General features: G+C 39.1%; 1 protein-coding gene and 1 long non-coding RNA gene across 2 annotated transcripts in view; one reads left to right on the top strand and one right to left on the bottom strand.

Annotated features, from left to right (window-relative positions):
* thsd7aa (thrombospondin, type I, domain containing 7Aa) overlaps positions 1–19834 on the top strand; it is a 182518-nt gene that overhangs the window by 52792 nt on the left and 109892 nt on the right. The window contains exon 4 of the mRNA XM_024798247.2: positions 8943–9124. Coding sequence (XP_024654015.2) covers positions 8943–9124 — 182 coding nt within the window. The remainder of the gene's footprint in view (positions 1–8942; positions 9125–19834) is intronic.
* Positions 17121–18506, bottom strand: LOC143414479 (uncharacterized). The gene is made up of 3 exons (XR_013095095.1): positions 18395–18506; positions 17945–18065; positions 17121–17368 (listed from the first exon to the last, which is right to left on the bottom strand). It is a non-coding gene; the product is annotated as an uncharacterized LOC143414479 (long non-coding RNA).

Genomic DNA, 19834 nt, shown 5'->3' with positions numbered 1-19834 from the left:
TTCTCCCGTGTAGGGAGGGAGGTTACACGCCTGTATTTAATTTTCGGATTTTCAGTCTAGTAGGTTAGTTGTGTTTTCATTCTTGATTGTTCTGTTTGTTTTCTTGGCTGTGCCCACACTGATGATTTCTGCATCAAATGAAAAATAAACTATTCTGTTTTTGAGACTGCAAATCTCACTGTAGCACTAATCCTTCCATTTTCAAGCTGTGCTTGTTCCTCGCTACAGTGGTCCCTCGCTATAATGCGGTTCACCTTTCGCGGCCTCGCTGTTTTTTTGTGCCATTTTGCATGCTTTTTTTTTTTTCAGCGCATCGTGGTCTGCGTCCTGATCAGCTGTAGACCATTGTCAATCAATCTCCTCCGTGCCGTGCCTCCTGTACAGTACAGCATGTGTTCAACTTGTAAAATTCACATAAATCTTCGATCCTAGCAGTCTGACTCTGAAGTGCTGCACTGTATGTTTGTAAGTTTTCTCCCCAACAAACACAACAATATCGATGAAATTTTTGCAGCGTCAAAGGCGCCTGCAGTAGCACCCAAAAGGCAGAGGAAGATGCTAACCATCGCACAAAAAGTTAGACTTCTGGACATGCTAAAGGAAGGTAGAAGTTAGCGTATTTTTTGGATTATAAGGCGCATTAAGTGAAACAAAACAGTCAGATAAATCAAACTTTATTCAACTGATTCTTCTTGCTTCCTCCACTTCCGTATCATTGATTCATTAATGTTGAATTCTCTGGCAGCTGCTCTGTTCTCATGTTCTGGACCTGAAAACAGGGTTTGATCTTTGGTTTTGTTCTATAATTCTGGACTTTTTTTTCTAACAAGGTTTGAACTTTGAGAGTTTAAACAAAACAGAAAAGTGTGAAAATGTTCCTGCCTGTCTGAGAAAAGTGTATAAAGTGTGTAGTGAGGGGTTTCACAGCCTTAAAACATCTATAATAATTGTAAAAAATAAAGCTGGCTACGTCGCAGATTTCACTTATCGCAGGTTATTGTTAGAACATAACTCCCGCAATAAACGAGGGACCGCTGTATAGGATTGTCAGGGTGGCACAGGTTTTCAGGGGACTCCCTATCTGACTTGGTCCTGTTTAGATCACTCAGCTTTAGACACTGTCGATAGGAGTAGGATTAGTAACCCCACCACCAATTTGACTTTCTTGTACCACTCTACTGAAATGAACATAAATGATTAACTACTCTCAAAACAGTATTTCAGGGGGAATAACTCTGGGAGTTAGCCCTGTAAGACCCAACCCATCAAAAAATAGCTGGAAAATTCAGATTTTTTTGGAACCGAGATGTTTATTAACGCTTATGACAAAATCCACAAAATGTTTTTGCTATATCATGTTCGTCATGATATATTTGTTATATATTTTTTGTATTGCACTTGATACATTGGCCATTTTTGGCAACTTTTTGTTAACAACAATGTTAATTTTAGACAAAAAAAGAATTTTGTCCATAACATTTTGAAATTATGGCAAGTATTCATCATGTTGATGAGATAGATGTCTCAGTATCAAATATGGTACAAAGGGTATTATAGGGTTAATATTAATTAACAGAGCACGCAAAAGTTACTATTCTTCTGCATGGCCTGGTGTGATCAAACAATCTTGAGCTACTTTAAAAATATCTAAATAGCTAAAATTTTCCATAAAGACATAATAAGGTGAGGCATCTGGAATCTCATAAAGTTTGTTGCTGGTTAGTTGATTTGTCCTGTTAATATGACTGGTGCACATATGTCTGTCCAGTTAGGTGGTAATACTGAATTTATGTATTTATCTTTATCACAAAACCAAAAAACGACATCTAACAGCCATGTGCCATTGCCTACATCATAAACTTGCAAGCATTGTGCATGAGGTTTATTGTAGCACATTATAAATCTAAAGAGTCTTCCTCTTCTGCTCCATACAGGCTGACACAGTATTCTTGCGTCAGTGTGTTGACCCAGAAAAATACCACTGTTTAGTGGTGTTACATGTCTTAAAGATTCCACTCATGTTTGGGTTTTGGATGATATCAGCATCATCTTACTCTTATCACGGGTGTCATTTTTTTGTGATATTCTCAAGTTACTCCCCCTGGACCATGCAAAAAGGGAAAATTGTGTTTTTATCATGTAGACCACAGGTGGTATGGATTTTTTTATGTCATAGGACAAGTCTGTCCTTTAGAGAAGTAGGGGTTGCTAAGGTAACTGTGAAGTGATCTGATACATGTGGAAGATAGATTGTTGCATGGAGAAATGACGATAGTAGCACAACATGTCTGTGACTTCTCAGTAAGACCAACATCAGGTGGTTGAATGGTTCTGAGTGCACCTCACTGTATCCAGGGATGGTTTTTTTGCTCGTTAGCCTTTTCCTGAGCAACTATAAGCGAATTCAGACTGACCAAGGGTGAGCAGCTGCATCTGTTAACACAGGTGCCATCATGGCACTGCTGCCTGTTTTGCTACTTCATCTGCTTCACTGTTGCCTTTAGCTACCATGGTGTCAGTTTTCTGATATGCCGGGCATTTAATTGCTAGTACAACAGAGGGGAGTTGTAGAGCTTCTATTAATTGTGAGACAGCTTCCCCATGTGCTATTGGTGTTCCATCTGCGCGATGGAAGCCTCTCTGCTTTCAGTTGTTAGCGCTGACATGGCACATGGCACAAGCAAATTGGAGTAAACATTTAATCTTTTACCTGTAGCTATTTTACAGGCAGCTGTCAGGTTGTGGAGAGCACAGCTGATCAACCATTCGTGCTTGTATGGTTGTGAAAGTCTCAACAGCAGAGTTTAGTTGAACAGCGGCATAACCAGCATAGTCAACCTTTTCATCCTGAAAACAGGAGTTGTCCACAAATACAGTAAGATCAGCAACTATTGTTTTTATTGTGCAAATCCTCATGTGCTTAAGCTTCTCAGTATGCTCTAACAATCATGTGAGTTGCTATCAGTTGGCAACATCATCCTGGTTGCAGGGTGCGCAGTGTTGCACCAGTGGTTCAGTTCTGGAACTTTGAGAATTGCCTTCATAGCCCGTACACCTTGGTTGGGTAGAAACAAATCTGGAGTAGTAAACTGGTGTGATGTATGAAGTATCACTGGGTAGCCAATTGTCAATAAAGATGCCTTTTTAAAAGCTGCAGCTGCAGCTGCCTGGTCCTGATAACTGGGTGGCAGGCCAGCTTCTATGTTGTCAAGTTTAGTGCAGTAATAAGCTCGAGGCTTCATACATGGGGGTGTCTCGCATGAGTACAGCATTTCAATTTCATTCAGTTTCATTTATATATTGGTTTAAAGTAATCAGTAGCCATTGCCCAGTGATGGGGTAGACTATATATCTTTCTTCAGTGCCTCAAAGACTCCTTCTGCACCTTCTGTCCATTGCAGCTTGGCTTTATTGTTGCTTCGACTTATTGTCCATATTATAGCTGATCTCGACTTATTGTCCATATTATAGCTGATCTCGACTTATTGTCCATATTATAGCTGATCTCGACTTATTGTCCATATTATAGCTGATCCACAGGCGGCTATATTCTGCCATTCACAGGAAAGAAAACACCTGGCCCATGGTTAACTGTTTGGGCGCTTTGGTCACAGCTTCTGTTTGGGAAGGAGCAATTAGCCTCCTTTCCAATCCAATCCAGTTTGATCTATATAGCACTTTAAAATGGCCAGCACAGGACCAAAGTGCTGTACAGAAAATAAGTTAAAACAGTAGAATAAAAGAAAACACCAAAAATAAATAAACAAACACATAATACATAAAAATTAAAACAGCCCTATATTAAAAAAGAAAACAAGATAAAACAGCAAAGAATAAACTAAAAACAACTAAAATAAAACTAAAAACCCACATCTCACGTGGTGTCAAAGGCCAGGGTAAAGAAACAGGCAGGGAAGTGGCCTGTCTAATCTCTAAAGGGAGATTGGGAGCTGCTACAGCAAAAGCACGATCTCCTCTAAGTTTACGCCCAGTCCTGGGTACATTCAGGAGCAGCTGATCAGCTGACCTGAGAGAGCGGGTGGGTGTATAAGGCTGTAGCAGCTCAGAGAGATAAGATGGGCCTAGGCCACGGAGAGCTTTAAAAGCAAATAAAAGAATTTTAAATTGAATCCTAAAAGAAATGGGCAGCCAGTGAAGTGAAGCTAAAATAGGGGAAATGTGTCCTAATGGCTTTTTTTTGCCAGCTGCCTGAGCTGAAATAAGCTAGCTTTTTATCACTGCCTTAATCTGATTTTCAAACTTCAGATCACAGTCCACTTTGACCCCCAGGGTTGTGACAGCTAGTTTAACATACTGTGCCAAGGTATCTAAATACACATCGGGGGTCTCGGTGGGGCTACCAAAAACCATCGCCTCTGTTTTTCTATCATTGAATTTTAAAAAGTTAAGAGACATCCAAGCCTCAATGTCATCGAGACACTAAAGTAATGGCTGTGTAGAGTATGTGCCTTTTTTCTTTAAAGGGACATAGATCTGACAGTCATCAGCATCCTTTCCCCACAAAGTTGTCTACCAAGACACTTCTGTGTGTTTTTGTTGGCTGAATTGCAATTCAAACCTAGGTCAGGTGGTATAGGTGTACTACTGTCCAAAGAGAATTTGTGAATCAAGGTGCATGTTAGGGTGCCTGGGTCGTCGACCCAGTGTTTTGTGTTTTTGGGCTTTTGTTACGTTTTGTCATCCAGCAATCAATGCTGAGTTTTGGAGTGCACTTTTGCCTGCCGTGAGTCTGCACTTTGGGTCCTTTTCCTGCCTGCACACAGCCTTCACACGGCAGTGCAAGGGTAAATGAAAAAAGCTGAACACAAATCAATCACAGTATACAGCTGAGCATCAGAAACAACAGTGTGAAGCAGTGATTCATGATGCATTGATTGCTCTGAGGCAACGGACCAAACAATAGTCTTGGAGTCAGGATGTTGAATTGCTAAAAATTGTTGTATTGCAGAAACTTATGATTTATTAACACTTCAATAGAGGGCGGATACCTATTGCTTGCTGTAGAGTAATTTCCATGGTTGTCTTACTCACCAGGCTCTTGGCTGCCATCACAAACATTTATCAATATTCTAATGGTACCAATCACTGCTGCTGAAACATGAATTTGTTTATTTTCAGGTAGAATCCACTCAAGTACTTTCAGAGCAGATTCCCACATGGGACCTAGTTTATGTGACTCATTCAAGCACGGTATCACCAATGCATGATGGGTCTTCATCTAGTATTGATAATAGTAAGTTCAATTCATGTCATACCAGAGTCGATCTATTGTTTAACGGGATAGTCTCTCCTTCAATGACCATGCTAATTGTAACCCCAACATACATTATTTGCACTAAAATAGAATAGCCCTTTATTGTCATTGTATGTGTACAACAAAATTATGGGTGCTCCACGCCAAATGTTCAGGAATAAAATATAAATAGTAAGACACCAGGAATAAATAACAATGAGTTCTTCACTCTGTTGAAGTGTGGGATGAGAATGATTATACAGTTGGTGTTGTCCAGACTGCCTTAGTCCTGGTTGTTGGTCATGTTAACTCATACCTCATCTGCCTCAAGGACCTGTTGGATTAATGATGTGCTGAAGGTTGCAGCATTGCTACAGCTAGAGCTGGTGCTTGTGGTTTGCTTCTGGATCAGTGGTCACCAACAGCACCTTTCATCTTGTCTTTCTTTTGTTTGGTTAGTTTTCCCAGCTTTAGTTGTCTCAGTTTATTTGTCAAACATTTGTTCATTTTATTTGCTTGGTGTTTTTCCTAATCGTTAACATGATGGACAATATGATCTACAACCAACAGCCATGCCAGCTTATTCAGGCCTACCACATTTCCACTCACTTTTGCACTTCATGTAGCATGGCCTCCACTGTCATTACCTTAAACAGGGTTTCTGTTCCAAATACTGCCTGTTTCACCTTTGAATCTGCTTTGAAAGTTGTGAAGAAATTTGGAAAGATATTAATCATCTGTAATTTTTTCTCCCTTCACTCTGGAGGGGTCTACTCTTTCTGGATAAAATGTTCTGAGTACCTCCTACATGTCTGTGTGATGTCCTCCAAACCCTTCACTGTCTTTCCTTTGGCATAACTGTGGGAGCTTAGCCTTGGTAAACACATCTCCAGTAACGCGTTTACCTACCACATGCATTAACAGAACTTTGATGTCTCCAGCATTACTCCAGCACTGCTCTCCTCTAAAGCACTGATAAATTAATTTGCACCCTCAGTGAGGTCTGCCAGCTTATCTGCCAACCCTAGATTGCAGTAGGATCTTCTTTTGGGCCAGAAGAGTGATCAAAAGGACTTCCTTCTGGCACCAATGATTATTATTTTGATTCATTAATGGATCTTTAAAAGGATTCACTCTGTGATGAGAAAAGTCATTGGGAAAGTGAAGGATGTGTTTATGTAGTTGCTTTTCTTTTCGGAGAGAGTTTTCTTTCATGTTCCACTCAATGAGCCTTTGGACCCCCAGATCTGGTGAGGGATGCCACAGGGGCTGAATTTTGCTCCAGCTCTCTCATTTTGTATCCCCTCGACCACACTTTTTACATGTGCCAGAAATTTCTTCCAACATTTCTGGTTTATTAATTTCTCTAGCAAATAGGGTGTGTATGGTACACGTGCAGATCTATTCTATCTGGTTGTTTCTCAGCTTCCATTGTTTCTCTGATTTCATTTTCCAGTTGGTCAGCTCTGCCTGCTATTTGGTCAGCATTAATTTTTTCGCTCCTTGTGTACTCCATCCAGTCCTTCAATGCCGACAGCTCTTCAGCCACTCTGCTGTCACAAGATGCTTCTGTGCTCTTAACCAGGCTTTCCTCTCCTGTGACCAAGGAGCCAAACTTCCTGGAACATTTAGAATTATGGGGTCATTCACCTCTCTGACTATCAGAGGCTGTGTTAGTGTAGGAAAAGCTGTTCACATGCTGCTATTTACATCTTCATTCCAAAAACCTCTGGAATTCCCAAAAATGGATTTAACTCTAGGGCTGCTGTGAGTGTGGCTGATTACACAATCTGCTCGATTACTGCAGCTTGGCTTTGGTAAACACGTCTGCAGTGATGTGTTTACCAAAGCATCATCTTGATACTTCAATACTAAACCCAAAAATGTTCTCATTCCTTGAGTTTCTGTTTGTTTTGAGTTTATATTCAGGCAATGATTTCATCTTTACTGCTACTTCCCTTTTTTCTTTATAGATATCCCATTATTGTTTAATATGAGTTTACATAGTACAGTATTTAGCCTGTCTATTTTTTATTGCATTTATACCATATCCTGTTTAATTTGCCTTATTTATTTATTTATTTATTTATTTATTTATTTATTTATTTATTTATTTATTCATTCATAACTTTATTATCAGTTTTGTCCTGATTACATTGTATCACCAATATATTATTCACCACTGCCCGTAATTATAGATTGTTAATTTCAGCAATCACAGTCAGTGCTCCTATATAAACATTACTATCCCTAACAATGTCCACATTCAAGCATGCTCGGTCACATCTAATTTCTTGTTTTGCTTATACATGCGTGGTCTTAAGGTTTTTGCTTCTAGTTATACTTATTATTAACTCATGAATCACTTATAGTCGATTAGTCCACTGGAGGGCACCCTCATTGGTGCTTAGCAAGATTTTCTCTTTTACATTTTCTGTTTCTAGTCACACTTACTGGATCATTAATTGCTTAAGGCCTACATCTGCACTGCCATATGGGGTGGAGCATCATTTGATCCAAATGATCTCAGAATCAGCTCACTGTCACAAGCGATGGCGGGGACTCAAGCGCAGAGCAGAGTTCAGTTTTATTTACACAATCATCAGGTGCAGAATATATACAGTGGGGGAAATTCGGAGTTACTAGGGTCCAGGGGGAAAATCCGAGAAGGGGAAGCTCTCTCACACATGCTCTCTTCTTCACACATGTCCACACAGCGGGTAGGTTACGGGTCCAGGAAAACTACTCACAAGAGAGATCGGTTACGCAGAATCACAGATTTACACACGGAAACTTCACTGAGGCTAGAGGCTCACTAATGTGTCTCACACAATCATCCAGCGTTGAGACTGCGTCTCGGCCTTAAATGGCAGACACATAATGGCAGCCTGACGGGCAACAGGTGTGAGGGCCAAGGGCGGGAGCCCGCAGTGAGCTCCGCCCAGGCGGAGAGGCAAGAGAAAGGGAGAGTAAACAAAAACACATGTAGCCTTGCGGGGCCGGCTGCACAGGCACGGGGACCATGACACTCACTCCACTTTAGTTACAGTCATTCTCTTCCTTTCTGTCATTTTCAAAAATGTTTTCCTTTTTCTAATTACTTTTAAATCTCTCTGCTAGCACCTTTTTCTTTTCTTCTTTCCTTATTTAAAGGATTACCTTCACATAATACTCTAATCAACTCACACACCTATATAAATAATATACAGCAATTTTACTCTTATTGTACACTTCATTGAAAACTGTTGTGGTCTCTATGAGCCCCTTCATGATGCATGTTTACACATTTTTTTATAAACCATATATTTACTCGAAGTCATGTGCTAGTTTGATTTGATTCTATTCTGACCGTTGTTTCATGGTCAGAAACACTAAATTAATATGTCAGCAGTCGCTGCAGGAAGACAAGCAGCAACTTGTCAATGGCACAGAAGACCTGCTCAGCTCCTTAAAGCTGAAAGTATGTGTGATAGTCAGAAAATGAAGCCTATTATCAAGTAGGCTGTGCGACTCGCTGATTAATGGTCTCAATAGCTGTACTTCACCTTCACAGTTTGATAGTTTTTGCTTGTATCTGCATCTTTCTTAGAAAATAATGAGCAAAAATGTTGTTCCATGTTATCAGTTTATTTATTGATTCACAAAGGAGCTATACCTATATATTCTTCTTGTTGTCACACATCCGCAGGTACAGCTGGAAGACCACAGAATGGACAGAGTGCAAGGTGGACATGCTACTGAGCCAGCAGGACCGCCGACGTGGAAACCATACAGGAATGTGTGGAGGTGGTACTCAGACTCGGGAGGTGTACTGTGTGCAAGCCAGCACTGACACACCATCAAACCTTAGTCCTCTCAGGAGCAAAGAAGGTAATTTTTCTGTTTTATTAAACAAAAACACTCCTGAGAAGGTAAATGTTGTCATTGCATTGGTCTTTTTCAAAATTAACCTCCATCCGGTTTCATTGTCTGATTAAGGCTTGTTTCATTATATCTTAAAACCACTATCATCCTTACAAGAACTGATTTCAAAGGTAAGACAAGCAAACAGCAAAGGAACAGAATGAATGGAAAATATCTGTCTGAATGACAACACTGTGTATTACTTGAAGTGTTGCTTAGATTGAGAAAGCATTTTGTGTTGTAATTCTCATACTAATTTTTTATATATGCATGCTATTTCAACAGAGGTGGCATGCATAGTACAGACATTGTATAGTGCAGATACTTGTGTTAAGAAATACTCCAGTAAATCTTGAAGTACTGAGTCAACTTCTTTACTCAAGTAAAAGTGAATACCATAGACATAAAGCAAGAAAGTAAAAAGTAGCTCAGTGAAGACAATTCTATCATCTATTTTCGTGCACAGGTAACTGGACCTTCTGCAAATATAATATTAGTGCATGACTAAATACTAGTTTTATTCAAACCTAAATTCTAATGGATGTACTTGAATCTGTTACCTAGGACACAAGCAGTAAAAGAGAATTTTAAAAAAAAAAATACTATTTTCTGTTGCCTACATGGTAGAGTGGGACACACACCTGAACAGAACAATGAGGGGTTAAAGTGAGAGTCTGCAAGTGAGGGAACACAAAGATCTGCTGTAGTGGCTCAGCATGGGGAAAATATCAACAACTCACAATGATTTCTAACATGAACTCTGACAGATTTTCTTAGTGGACAAGCTGTGATCAACTGACCCGCTGCTCTTTGTGGATTTACACATCTGAACTCAACAAGATGGAATTAGATGCTTCTAAGCTTCTAATCTTGGCTGAGTTTCATTTCATACACTAATAGTATACTGTATATGTTCTTTATAATAAACAGTATAAAGGTAGGATAATGATTGAATTCACTGAATGAATCTAAGCATCATCATCTTAAATGTAAATTAATCTGTGCTACACTTGATGTAACCCAACAGTAGCCATAAGTACCACAGCCACAGTGTATCAGTGCACAACACAGTGCTTTACAGTAAAAAATCACCACATGTAAGCTAACCTGTTTATCCTGCAAAAAACTACCCAGAATGTAATACAACATTTGAATAACACAAAATTAGTATACTTACTTTTTGCAGGATGCTTCACATGACATTACATATAATTTTTAAATCTGCAGTGTTAGTAAGCAGCCCTTAAATTTACATGTAACCTCTCTTCTTCCTGTCCTGTTTTGCCTTTTCTTAGATCTTTCACTATTTCTGAGTGAAGTTAGCTCTCCTTTGTTTTTCTCCCTGGAACTAAGTCAGGAACTTTAGCTAGTTTGTTTGTTTGCTGATGTTTGTTGAGCTAATTAGACATGTTGTAGAAAGGTTATTTAATGTAAAAACAATATTCCCTTTATGCTTATCCCTCTTAACCCTCTGGTTTGTTCAAAATCACTTTCAGCTTGTTCGTGGCCAAAAGTGGCCAACAGATTAGGTCTGTAATTTTTTATTATTTTTATGTTTTGTTTTGTTTTTGCCATTTTTTCTGCATAAAGCTTTTAAGTAACTTCAGTTCTTTTCATAAATATAAGATAATTATTACTTTTTAAATTTATAACCCTTTAAACACCAGTTTGTTTGTCCACTGCACTAGCCGGAAGACAACCTCAAATCTCGCAATTGTATATAATTGCATTGCTACTGAAATTTCTTGTATTATTTTTTTTGACTTGGTTTTTAAGATTAGCATCAGTGCTGTTCATCAAGACCAAAATTTCAATCAAATCCATAATTTTAACCCTTTAAATACCAGTTAAATCACATAATTTTAATGATTTACATAGGGATAAAAGCATAAAATCCCCATTTTTTTCTAAATAATACATGCAAACTGATTTCTTTTCTAACCATGGTGGAGGTTAGATGCATAGCAATAATTAAAAGTATCAATGAGTTTTATGCATCTTTGGGTTTTTTTGCAGTGACAGAAAAACAAGAAAAATCCCTCTCAGCTTGTTCGTGGCCACCCCCTGTTTATGTTTACCAAATACTATAAAATTAATATATATTAAAACATTTTTCTACTTTCGTTGACTTGATTTTTTTAATTAGCACCACTCCTAGTCATGAAAACCAAACTATAATTCATATTCATATATTATACCCTTTGAATACCAGTCAGATTATGTATTATTACTACGCTTTTGCACCTTTTGCACCTTCTTCTCATTTTGATGGTGGGGTGTGGGTCACACTCTGGTTCAGACTACTGTATCTTGAGATCATTGGCAGAAGTGGCTGGGAATTAGGGACAAGGGTGTCTTGCAGTTGTTGAGGTCACAAGCATGTGTCCCAGCTCTCCCAGGATCACTCTTCATTTGTAGGTTGTAGAGCACTCCCCCACTTCAGTGAAGTTGTTTCCGGTGGGACAAAGACATCGTATCCCAAGACATCCAGGAGATTGGAGGAAAGAGCCATCAGCCATCAGTTAGTTTTCCTTCTACAACTCGAGGTGCCAGCATCCTCTCTAAGTTTAAGATAATAGTTTAAGATAAGTTATCCAAGCTGTATTTGTGCCTATTGTAGTCCAGGATTGCTTCTTGCTTCCAGGCTTCCTCTATTACCCATCACTAACTGCTGGTTCCCTGTGTGTTGTGGTCAAAAGAAGCGCATTCCTCTGTTGCTTTGGCATGTGGGATATCGCCGTGGTAGTTTTGGTGAAGCGAAAGACAGACAACAAAATCTTTCACTGTTGCAACTGGAGGAGCTGGGGAGGAAGCTCTGGTTTGTTTCCCCTGTGCCAGTTTTCATCTGAGGCAAGGCTGGACTGGGACAAAAAATCGGCCCGGGCATTTTGACTAGAGACCGGCCCACCAGGATAAAGATTGAAAATGTGACGTCATTCAGGGGTAAAACCGCAAAGGATTCTGGGAACTTGTGGCAAGAGGTACTAGCGCACGCAGGCTTTCAATTGAACTCAGTTACACAGCGATAAAAAGAAACCCAAAAAATGTCAAGAAGCTGTTGTATTATTAACTGCAATAGCCGGTCGCATGACAGCCACGGGAAGCCGACGGGTAAAGAGATCGCTTTTTTTATCGGATTACGTCGTTGAAGAGAAATTTTGTAAGCCATGTTTCCGAAGTAAGAGCCGACGGATGGTCTGGATATACCAAATATAACGTCTCAGAACACTCCAGCTCACATGTTAGTCTGCTCCAAGCATTCCCACAAAGGTCAGTGTTTTTTAGTAATTAATGCATCATTTTTCTTAACATAATTGGTGATATAGGTTACAAGCAAGTCTGGCGCTGAACAGAAATTGTCGCGCTATGCTCCTTTGTTTATTGTGCATAAATAGTGAATTGTCCTGACACAATATTGCGTTTCGCTTCTGTTATTACCATGGTACACTGACAAAAACGATTTGTGAGACTGGTAAACTTATGATACGTACGATGGTCTTTCGTTCCACACGGTGCATTTCAAGGTCCTGTACCCATCCGTCGGTAAACTGTACCTGGGCTTGTTGCAGTGACCTGAAGTTACTAAACTTCATGAGTGTATGCACTCACTCCAAGAACCGTATAATTATAAATCTGAGCGTGGTGAAAGTTGGGCAGCACGCTAATGTATTTTGTCTCTCTGTGTGCTCGTAAGGGTCTGACCCTCCTTTGATTTTTTCCTCGTATCTTTTCTTTGTCTTTTCGTCGAGTCTGTCTTTGTACGGACCGGCATTGTTCTTCTTTTGTTTTGTACATTCCTTTTTTGTGCAGCAAAGAAAAAACAAGAAGGTATTGGAACCGGAGAATGAACGTTTTGCGGTGCTGCAAATGCTTGCATTTGATGCGGTACTTGGATTGTTTTGCCACGAGTTCCCAGCATGCAATGCGCGAAAATCACGTGATTGCTAAACAAGGGAGAGGGTGCATCCGGCCTCCTCGGCTGTAATTGGTCCAGCCCAGAGTCGATCATGACCAATTGGCCAATCCAACACCTTTCATTATATATACACTTCCTAAAAAACAAAAAAAATCCATCGGGCCATAAAACAAAAAATCGCCAGCGGCCCACCGGACAAATGCCCGATGGCCAGTCCAGCTATGATCTGAGGAGTTCCTCTGCCAATGTGACTGAAGTAAAGACGTTGTCCTCGGAGCTCCTCCGTCAGTTGGAGTCTGAACCCCATCCCTTTTTTACTTCCTGGGAACTTCCAGTTTTGTCATCCAACATGCTATACATTGCTTTATTCTGGTGTAGGCTTACATCTCCACTTCATCTACAATCCTCACACCTTCGCCTCCTGTGCAGGTTCGTAAGGGTGCACAGCAGCTAAAAGATCTCCTTTGTTTTAAAAAAGTCAAAAGTAGATCTCTGGCTGCTAATGCAGGAAATTGCATACAGGGTGAGCCCTGGTTTGATACCAGTGGGTACTGGATTGTAGAGCAGTCTCTCTTCAGTGGTGGGACCCACATGGTTTTCCTTTCATGAGGGATCCACTCAGTCACCGGCTCCTCGGTCTCAGAAAATGCTCCTATGTTCTTTTCCATCAGTTGCTCAGCCTCCACCTCCATGCCCCCCAACCCCAATCCTCCCCCAAAGAAGAGGATTCAGGCACTGGCTAGTACTCATCATCAGTGGTAATGTGGTCAGCAGGCACGTGCAGAGGGGGGGGGGGCTAGAGGGGCTTGAGCACCCGCCCCTTTCCTGATGTGTGCCCAAAGTGCCCTTTTGTTGAGGCAACTTTTTTAAAAAAAAAGAAAAATTTTTAATGTGTGTGTGTGGGTGCGGAGTCCTGTCTGTGCCCCTCAACAATAATATTTAACTATTAATCACAGTTTTGCTAAATAAAAGGATCTGGCTTGCATCAGTCACATGATCACATTTAACCAATGATCGCCCTTGACGGCAGAACGCGCTGGTTACGAGCCGGGAACGAGCTCACAAAGAGCACGCGCATTTTTTGCCGTCCGGAGCTGCAGGAGAAACACAAGTTAACTCAGAGACACAGACTGATGCGACAAAACCAGTAAGTAGGTGTACAGCGTACACTGTAGTGTATAGCACCCAGGAGTATTAGCTTATTACGTACACGTTGGTAAGATGTCTTGTTGCAACTGACGAACTGAAACAAACGAGCGTGCTGTGTGTGCAACAGCGCGACAAACATTACCTGTCCTTTTATTAACTGCACAAGTAGTGCTGGTCATAGCTGCTGGCTACCTGTGTAAGGCTGTCATGGGTCTGTAGCTCTGTCACCGTTTTAGTGAACATATTTAGTTTTAAAGTAAGTTTCCGGGCTTTTCCTGCCTTTCTGGAAGGATTATATTTCACTAAAAAACGATCTAATATGCATGTTCACAATTATGCATTATTATAATTATAATATATTAAAAACACACGCTGTATTTTAAAGAACATACATTAAGAAGCAGATTATATTAGATTTATATTTTTAATAAGACAAAATTTGGATTTTACAGCAGTAAAATGATTGTATCTCTAGTTTAAAAATGTAATAAGCTTTGCCCTGCACAGAGTGGATAGTGAAACAAATGGAATCATCATAAATACATTATTTCATATTTATTACTTCCCCCTCCTCATTGCTTTATTATTGTAGCTCTAGTAATAAATAATAATGTAAGGATTCTGGATCAGCACCATGATGCCCATAGTATATACAGTATTCTGAAGAAGGTCTAAAATGTCACTGTGTGTGCGTGCATGTGTGTGTTTTATTTAGATGGATTTTTTTTAAAAGTATTACTCATGATATAACATTGTCCAGACGTGCCTGGTAAGGACATGAGGAGGAAACAGTAGGAGCTGTGTGAGGCTACTAAAGGCAGGGCTATAACATTTTTCTGTCATCATTTTATTATAGATTAAGTGCAAGAGTTGTTAGGTGTGGATAATTAGATTATAGTTTATTGCAATAGCAAGTTGTGCCTTGTTCTCAGATGGACAGCAAGTGGAGAGTGATATATGAAATGATGGGATGGAAGGAAGAAGAGAAGCAAAGAGTGATTCACAGGCAGAGCCTAAATTATTTCTCACAGTTTTTTGTTGCCTTATGGTTCCAAGCGCTGTCACCAATCTTTGCATTTTGTTATTATCTCATGACACTTGTTTAATCAGCTACCATCTCTCCTATGGACTTTTTAATGTCTACAGTCTCAGATCAACACAGCCCTGCCCTCCAGCACTATCAGCAGCAACCCCTCAACAGCTAAAACATTGGTTACGTTTGCTTTGCCTTGTTGCCCATATTAGATTCTTGATGAATGTGTGTTTTTGTTATTCAGCCTGGTTCAATGTGCCCCTTTTTAACTTTGAGCACCCGCCCCTTTAAACCTCTCTGCACGGCCCTGGTGGTCAGCTTCTTTGGAAATTGTCCTCTCATCTTCTGGAGAAGAAGTTTCTTCATCTTGGGCAGATGTGTTTTCTTCAAGGTCAGAGGACTGCTTGAAGAATAAATGATCTGGAAGCTGTTAGGCTTACTTACAGCAGTAGCACTGTCTGCACCTGCATAAACTCCAGGACACGTTTATAAACAGTTTTTGTTGTTGTTTGTGCTGCAGCTGCAGCTTTGAACTCTGCAAAATGTCCTGTGATCGGGTTTTGTTTTGTTTTGTTGAGTTAATATTTTGAGTATGGTATCTTTTTATGAAAAATACAAGAGTAAAAGTGCTTTTAACATGTGCTTCAAAGCTGAGTTTGACTGGGAACATCAAAGCTCAGCAGCCTGCATCCACAGAAATTCACTGCAGCCTATGTGTGTGAATGTGAGAGTGACTGACTAGTGGCATTGTAAAGCGCTTTGGGTGCCTTGAAAAGCGCTATATAAATCCACTCCATTATTATGTAATGTTTGATGTGTCATAATTTATTCCAGTCTATCTTGAAAATACATGTTTCAGAATCAGAATCAGAATACTTTATTAATCCCGAAGGAAATTAAGGATGTCATGCACAAACACAAACTATTAGATCCTTAAGATCAAACCTATGTCAAAATTGTTTCATTATTTTGGTCCATTGGAGTGTGGTAAGCCATCAAAGGCCGCTACTAGAAACGAGAATTATTACATGAAATCGCTTGCTTGGCCAAAAATGGGTAAATTATGTAATTTGGTAAAAAACATTAAAAAATACAATTTTCATGTGTTGAGTTTAGAATGAAAGCAATTTACCCTAAATTGTATGATTTAGTACTGTCAATAACAAGGAATCAAAAAAGGTGGTTATAATGGGTTTCAATTGGCCAAAAATGGCCACGATAGAGCCAAGAGGAACAATTTGGTGTATAGTGAATATTATTGACATTATTAAGGAGCTGATGTTGAAAATTAAAAAATCTGAAAAAAATACACACCTTTGGGAAGTTTCATTCCATTTGCATTAACAGAATGAAAATGGTCGAAAAAAGAAAAGTGAAGTGGCCACAAATGGCCAGGATAGAGCTGGTTAAGCTAGATGCTCACTACAACATACAGACACCTGCACCCATTCCCGGCCCACTTAAACTACTGAGTATAACGCTATAAATTATACCTTTGAACCTAAAGTAATGAGCCTGATTTGAAAATGTCAGGAGTACACAGCAAATCCAGCATGTCCAAATTAACACTGTCAGATTTGATTTCAACACTATTAAAGTGTCTATATGGGTCCACACCAGAGAGTGTTAATTTAACTGTTTTTGGAGAGTTGGTACGTTAACTCTGATTTAGTGTTAAACACCAAATCTGTCTGGAGTTGATAATTTAACACTTGGTGTTAAGAGTTTATATATTAACTCTCAAAGAGTAATTTAGTTTAACTACGTAAGAGTTATCTTCTAATTCATTCTAAAAAGCGGGAATTTTACTGTTCTGAACTTCTAGAAATTTCTTTTGGAAATAAACATTTACTAAAAAGACGCAATGGTTTTTGAAAAACATTTATTCTGAACTGTGCACCACAATTTCAAAACATTTTCTGAAAGATGTAACAGTATACATGTTCTCACTTTCATTAGAATTTTGTTTATCAAAAGGTCTGACATGGTAAATGCAAATAACAGCATCTCATCACTTATTTCTTCAATACAATATGCATGTCCTTCATTCATCCCTTTGTGGAACTTCAACGCACTTCTGCTCTCCCCCATATTCCATCTTCACAAGCATATCCTGTGTGGAGATTGAATAAAAATTAGTTGACACTAATTAATGGCACAAATAATCCAGTAAACAATTGCAGCACAGTAAAAAAAAGGAATCCTCTTTGAGCCATTACTTGTGTAAAGTATTTTCCCAAAAGACAAAGACACAGACAACAGGTAATACTGAACTAAATGTAAAACCTCAACCTTTTTCATTTTTACCTAAACTGTGTGCACAAAACTCTGGAGGGATCTATGCTAACGTAGAACCCAGTCAGGACGTCAGCTACTGCTGTTTGCTCGCTTTTTTATGGGCGATCGTTTTCAGGCTCCAAGTAGCACCATTATACCAACATTTCACATTCTAGACATTGTTTTAGGTGTATTTGACCAAAAGTTTGACTGAAAATTCACATGCAAGCTTTTTTTCAAGGCTGTGGTATTTGCCCGCAAACAATACCTTTCAGCTAGCTAAAACAGAATATTATGCTATCAGCGAGCAACATGGCTAATGCCTTTCACACAGCTTTGTCTCAACTCCAAAGAGCCACAGAAGTAAAAGCTCATAATAATAATTGAAACAATCTTTGAAAGAATGACTTACCAAGCATGGCAAACAACTCAAATATGTAGAGCAAAATGTTCTGAAACGGCTTCACTTCAGCTTCGATTGGAGCCGTGCTGGGGGCGGAGTCTGTGAATTTACTCTGTTGGTGTCATAGCCCCTGTAGGAGTTCAGAGTTAAGAGGTCAAGAGTTAATGTTTCCATTGTAACACCTCCAGATTTGACAGAGAAACACTCATTTTTAACACTCGATTTTAACTACTATCATTTTACACCTCAGAGTTACATTAAAAGAATGTGACTCTGCTTAGAGTAAAATTAACTCTACTTTTGCAAGAAGACTATTAACACCAAAACATTTAACACTTTTGAATTTGCTGTATAGAAATACAGATATTTGTGTTGAAATGTGGGGGGTAAAAGTAAAAAGTAAAAAACAAGAAAAATAACTACTGAGATAAAGTACAGATAGCTGAATATTCTACTTACCTACAGTAACAAAGTATTTATACTTTGTCACTTTCCACCTCTGCAACGTATGTTGTTTTGAAACCAAGTTGTTGTTGGTCAAAGGCACGTGCCAGGTTTTCTGTACTCTGGTTTTAAGTAGTGGTCGGCGGATCGATCCAAATATTGATTGTATCGATACCAAGTCGTCATCACTATCGGATCGAGATAGCCTGATGAGATCGATTCTTTACTTTAAGTTCCGCTCTTGTTTGCAGTGCTGCAGATGAAAGACGAAACAGCCAGACTCACCACTCCTGTGTCAGCGCAGAGCAGGCACACTTTGCCCCCCCCCTCTTGTGTTCAGATGTTGCGCTGTCACGTGACGTGACGCTTTGGGGGCTTCTCAACAGGACTTGTTTGTTTTAATTTGTTTACCGGTTTACGTGCACTTTTTAATTTAAGATTTTTCTAAAAAATTGATAATACAGCATTTTCTATTTAATTATAAACTTTGTCCTAATTATGTCCTGGGATTTAACTATTTAATAATAAAAAAGGAAACATCACAAAAGACACTTAAGGTCATGAAAATTAATTGAGATTTAGCAATTCAATGACGCATCCACCTTATTTATAGAAAAGTATTGGTATCGGCGATGCAGTATCGCACACCACTAGTTTTAAGCATTTAATGGTGGCATTGTGGTTAGTGCTGTCACTTCTTATTAAGAGGGTTCCTGGTTCAAGCCCTGCTGTGTTCAGAGCACTCTGGCTTATTCCTCACAGTCCAAAAATATCAATGTTGGTTGTAAATAAGCCACGTATGTCAGGTGCTGTTTAAATGTTATAGTCTAAAGTGCTTTAAGAGGTCAGGAAGACTATAAAAGGGATTTCTAAATGTGTTTACAGTAAAACAAATTATCCATTAAAAGTCTAGTATTTGTTAATAATTCCTCAGCTTGTTTTCACGCAAATTCAAATTTCCAAAATTTCCAAATTCAGTCTGTAACAGCTACACAATGATAAGTAAGTAAAAGTAATTTTTTATTGATATAGCATCTTCCAAGATAAATATAAAAAGTGCTTCATAACAAAAACGCTAAAATGATTTTTAGCTGAGTGAGAGAGTTGCAGAGTTTCTGTCTAATATAGTTTTCAGCTTTGCATGCTGCACAGTGAGCAGGCTTTGAGCAGCCCTCAGGGACCTGCTTGCGACGTATGGATTAAAAGTACGTCTGTAAAAGTTCTTGATGCTTGGCTATGTTGAGCTCTAAAAGTCAAAAAAAGATTCTAAAGTGGACTTTGACGTTGACGGAAAGCTGGTGTAATTGAATTAGCAAGAGTGTAATGTGAAGACTTAGTGAGGGAGGTTTTTCTAATACAAATAAATAATGCATGTAGACATGATGAAGTAAATTCATCAATAACAATTTACAGTTCAGAATGTGACACAGTATTTGTGATAAATGCCAGATATTT

This window comes from Maylandia zebra, linkage group LG22 (assembly GCF_041146795.1).
Source record: "Maylandia zebra isolate NMK-2024a linkage group LG22, Mzebra_GT3a, whole genome shotgun sequence".
NCBI lineage: Eukaryota > Metazoa > Chordata > Actinopteri > Cichliformes > Cichlidae > Maylandia > Maylandia zebra.
This window is presented reverse-complemented; position numbering and strand designations above follow the sequence as displayed.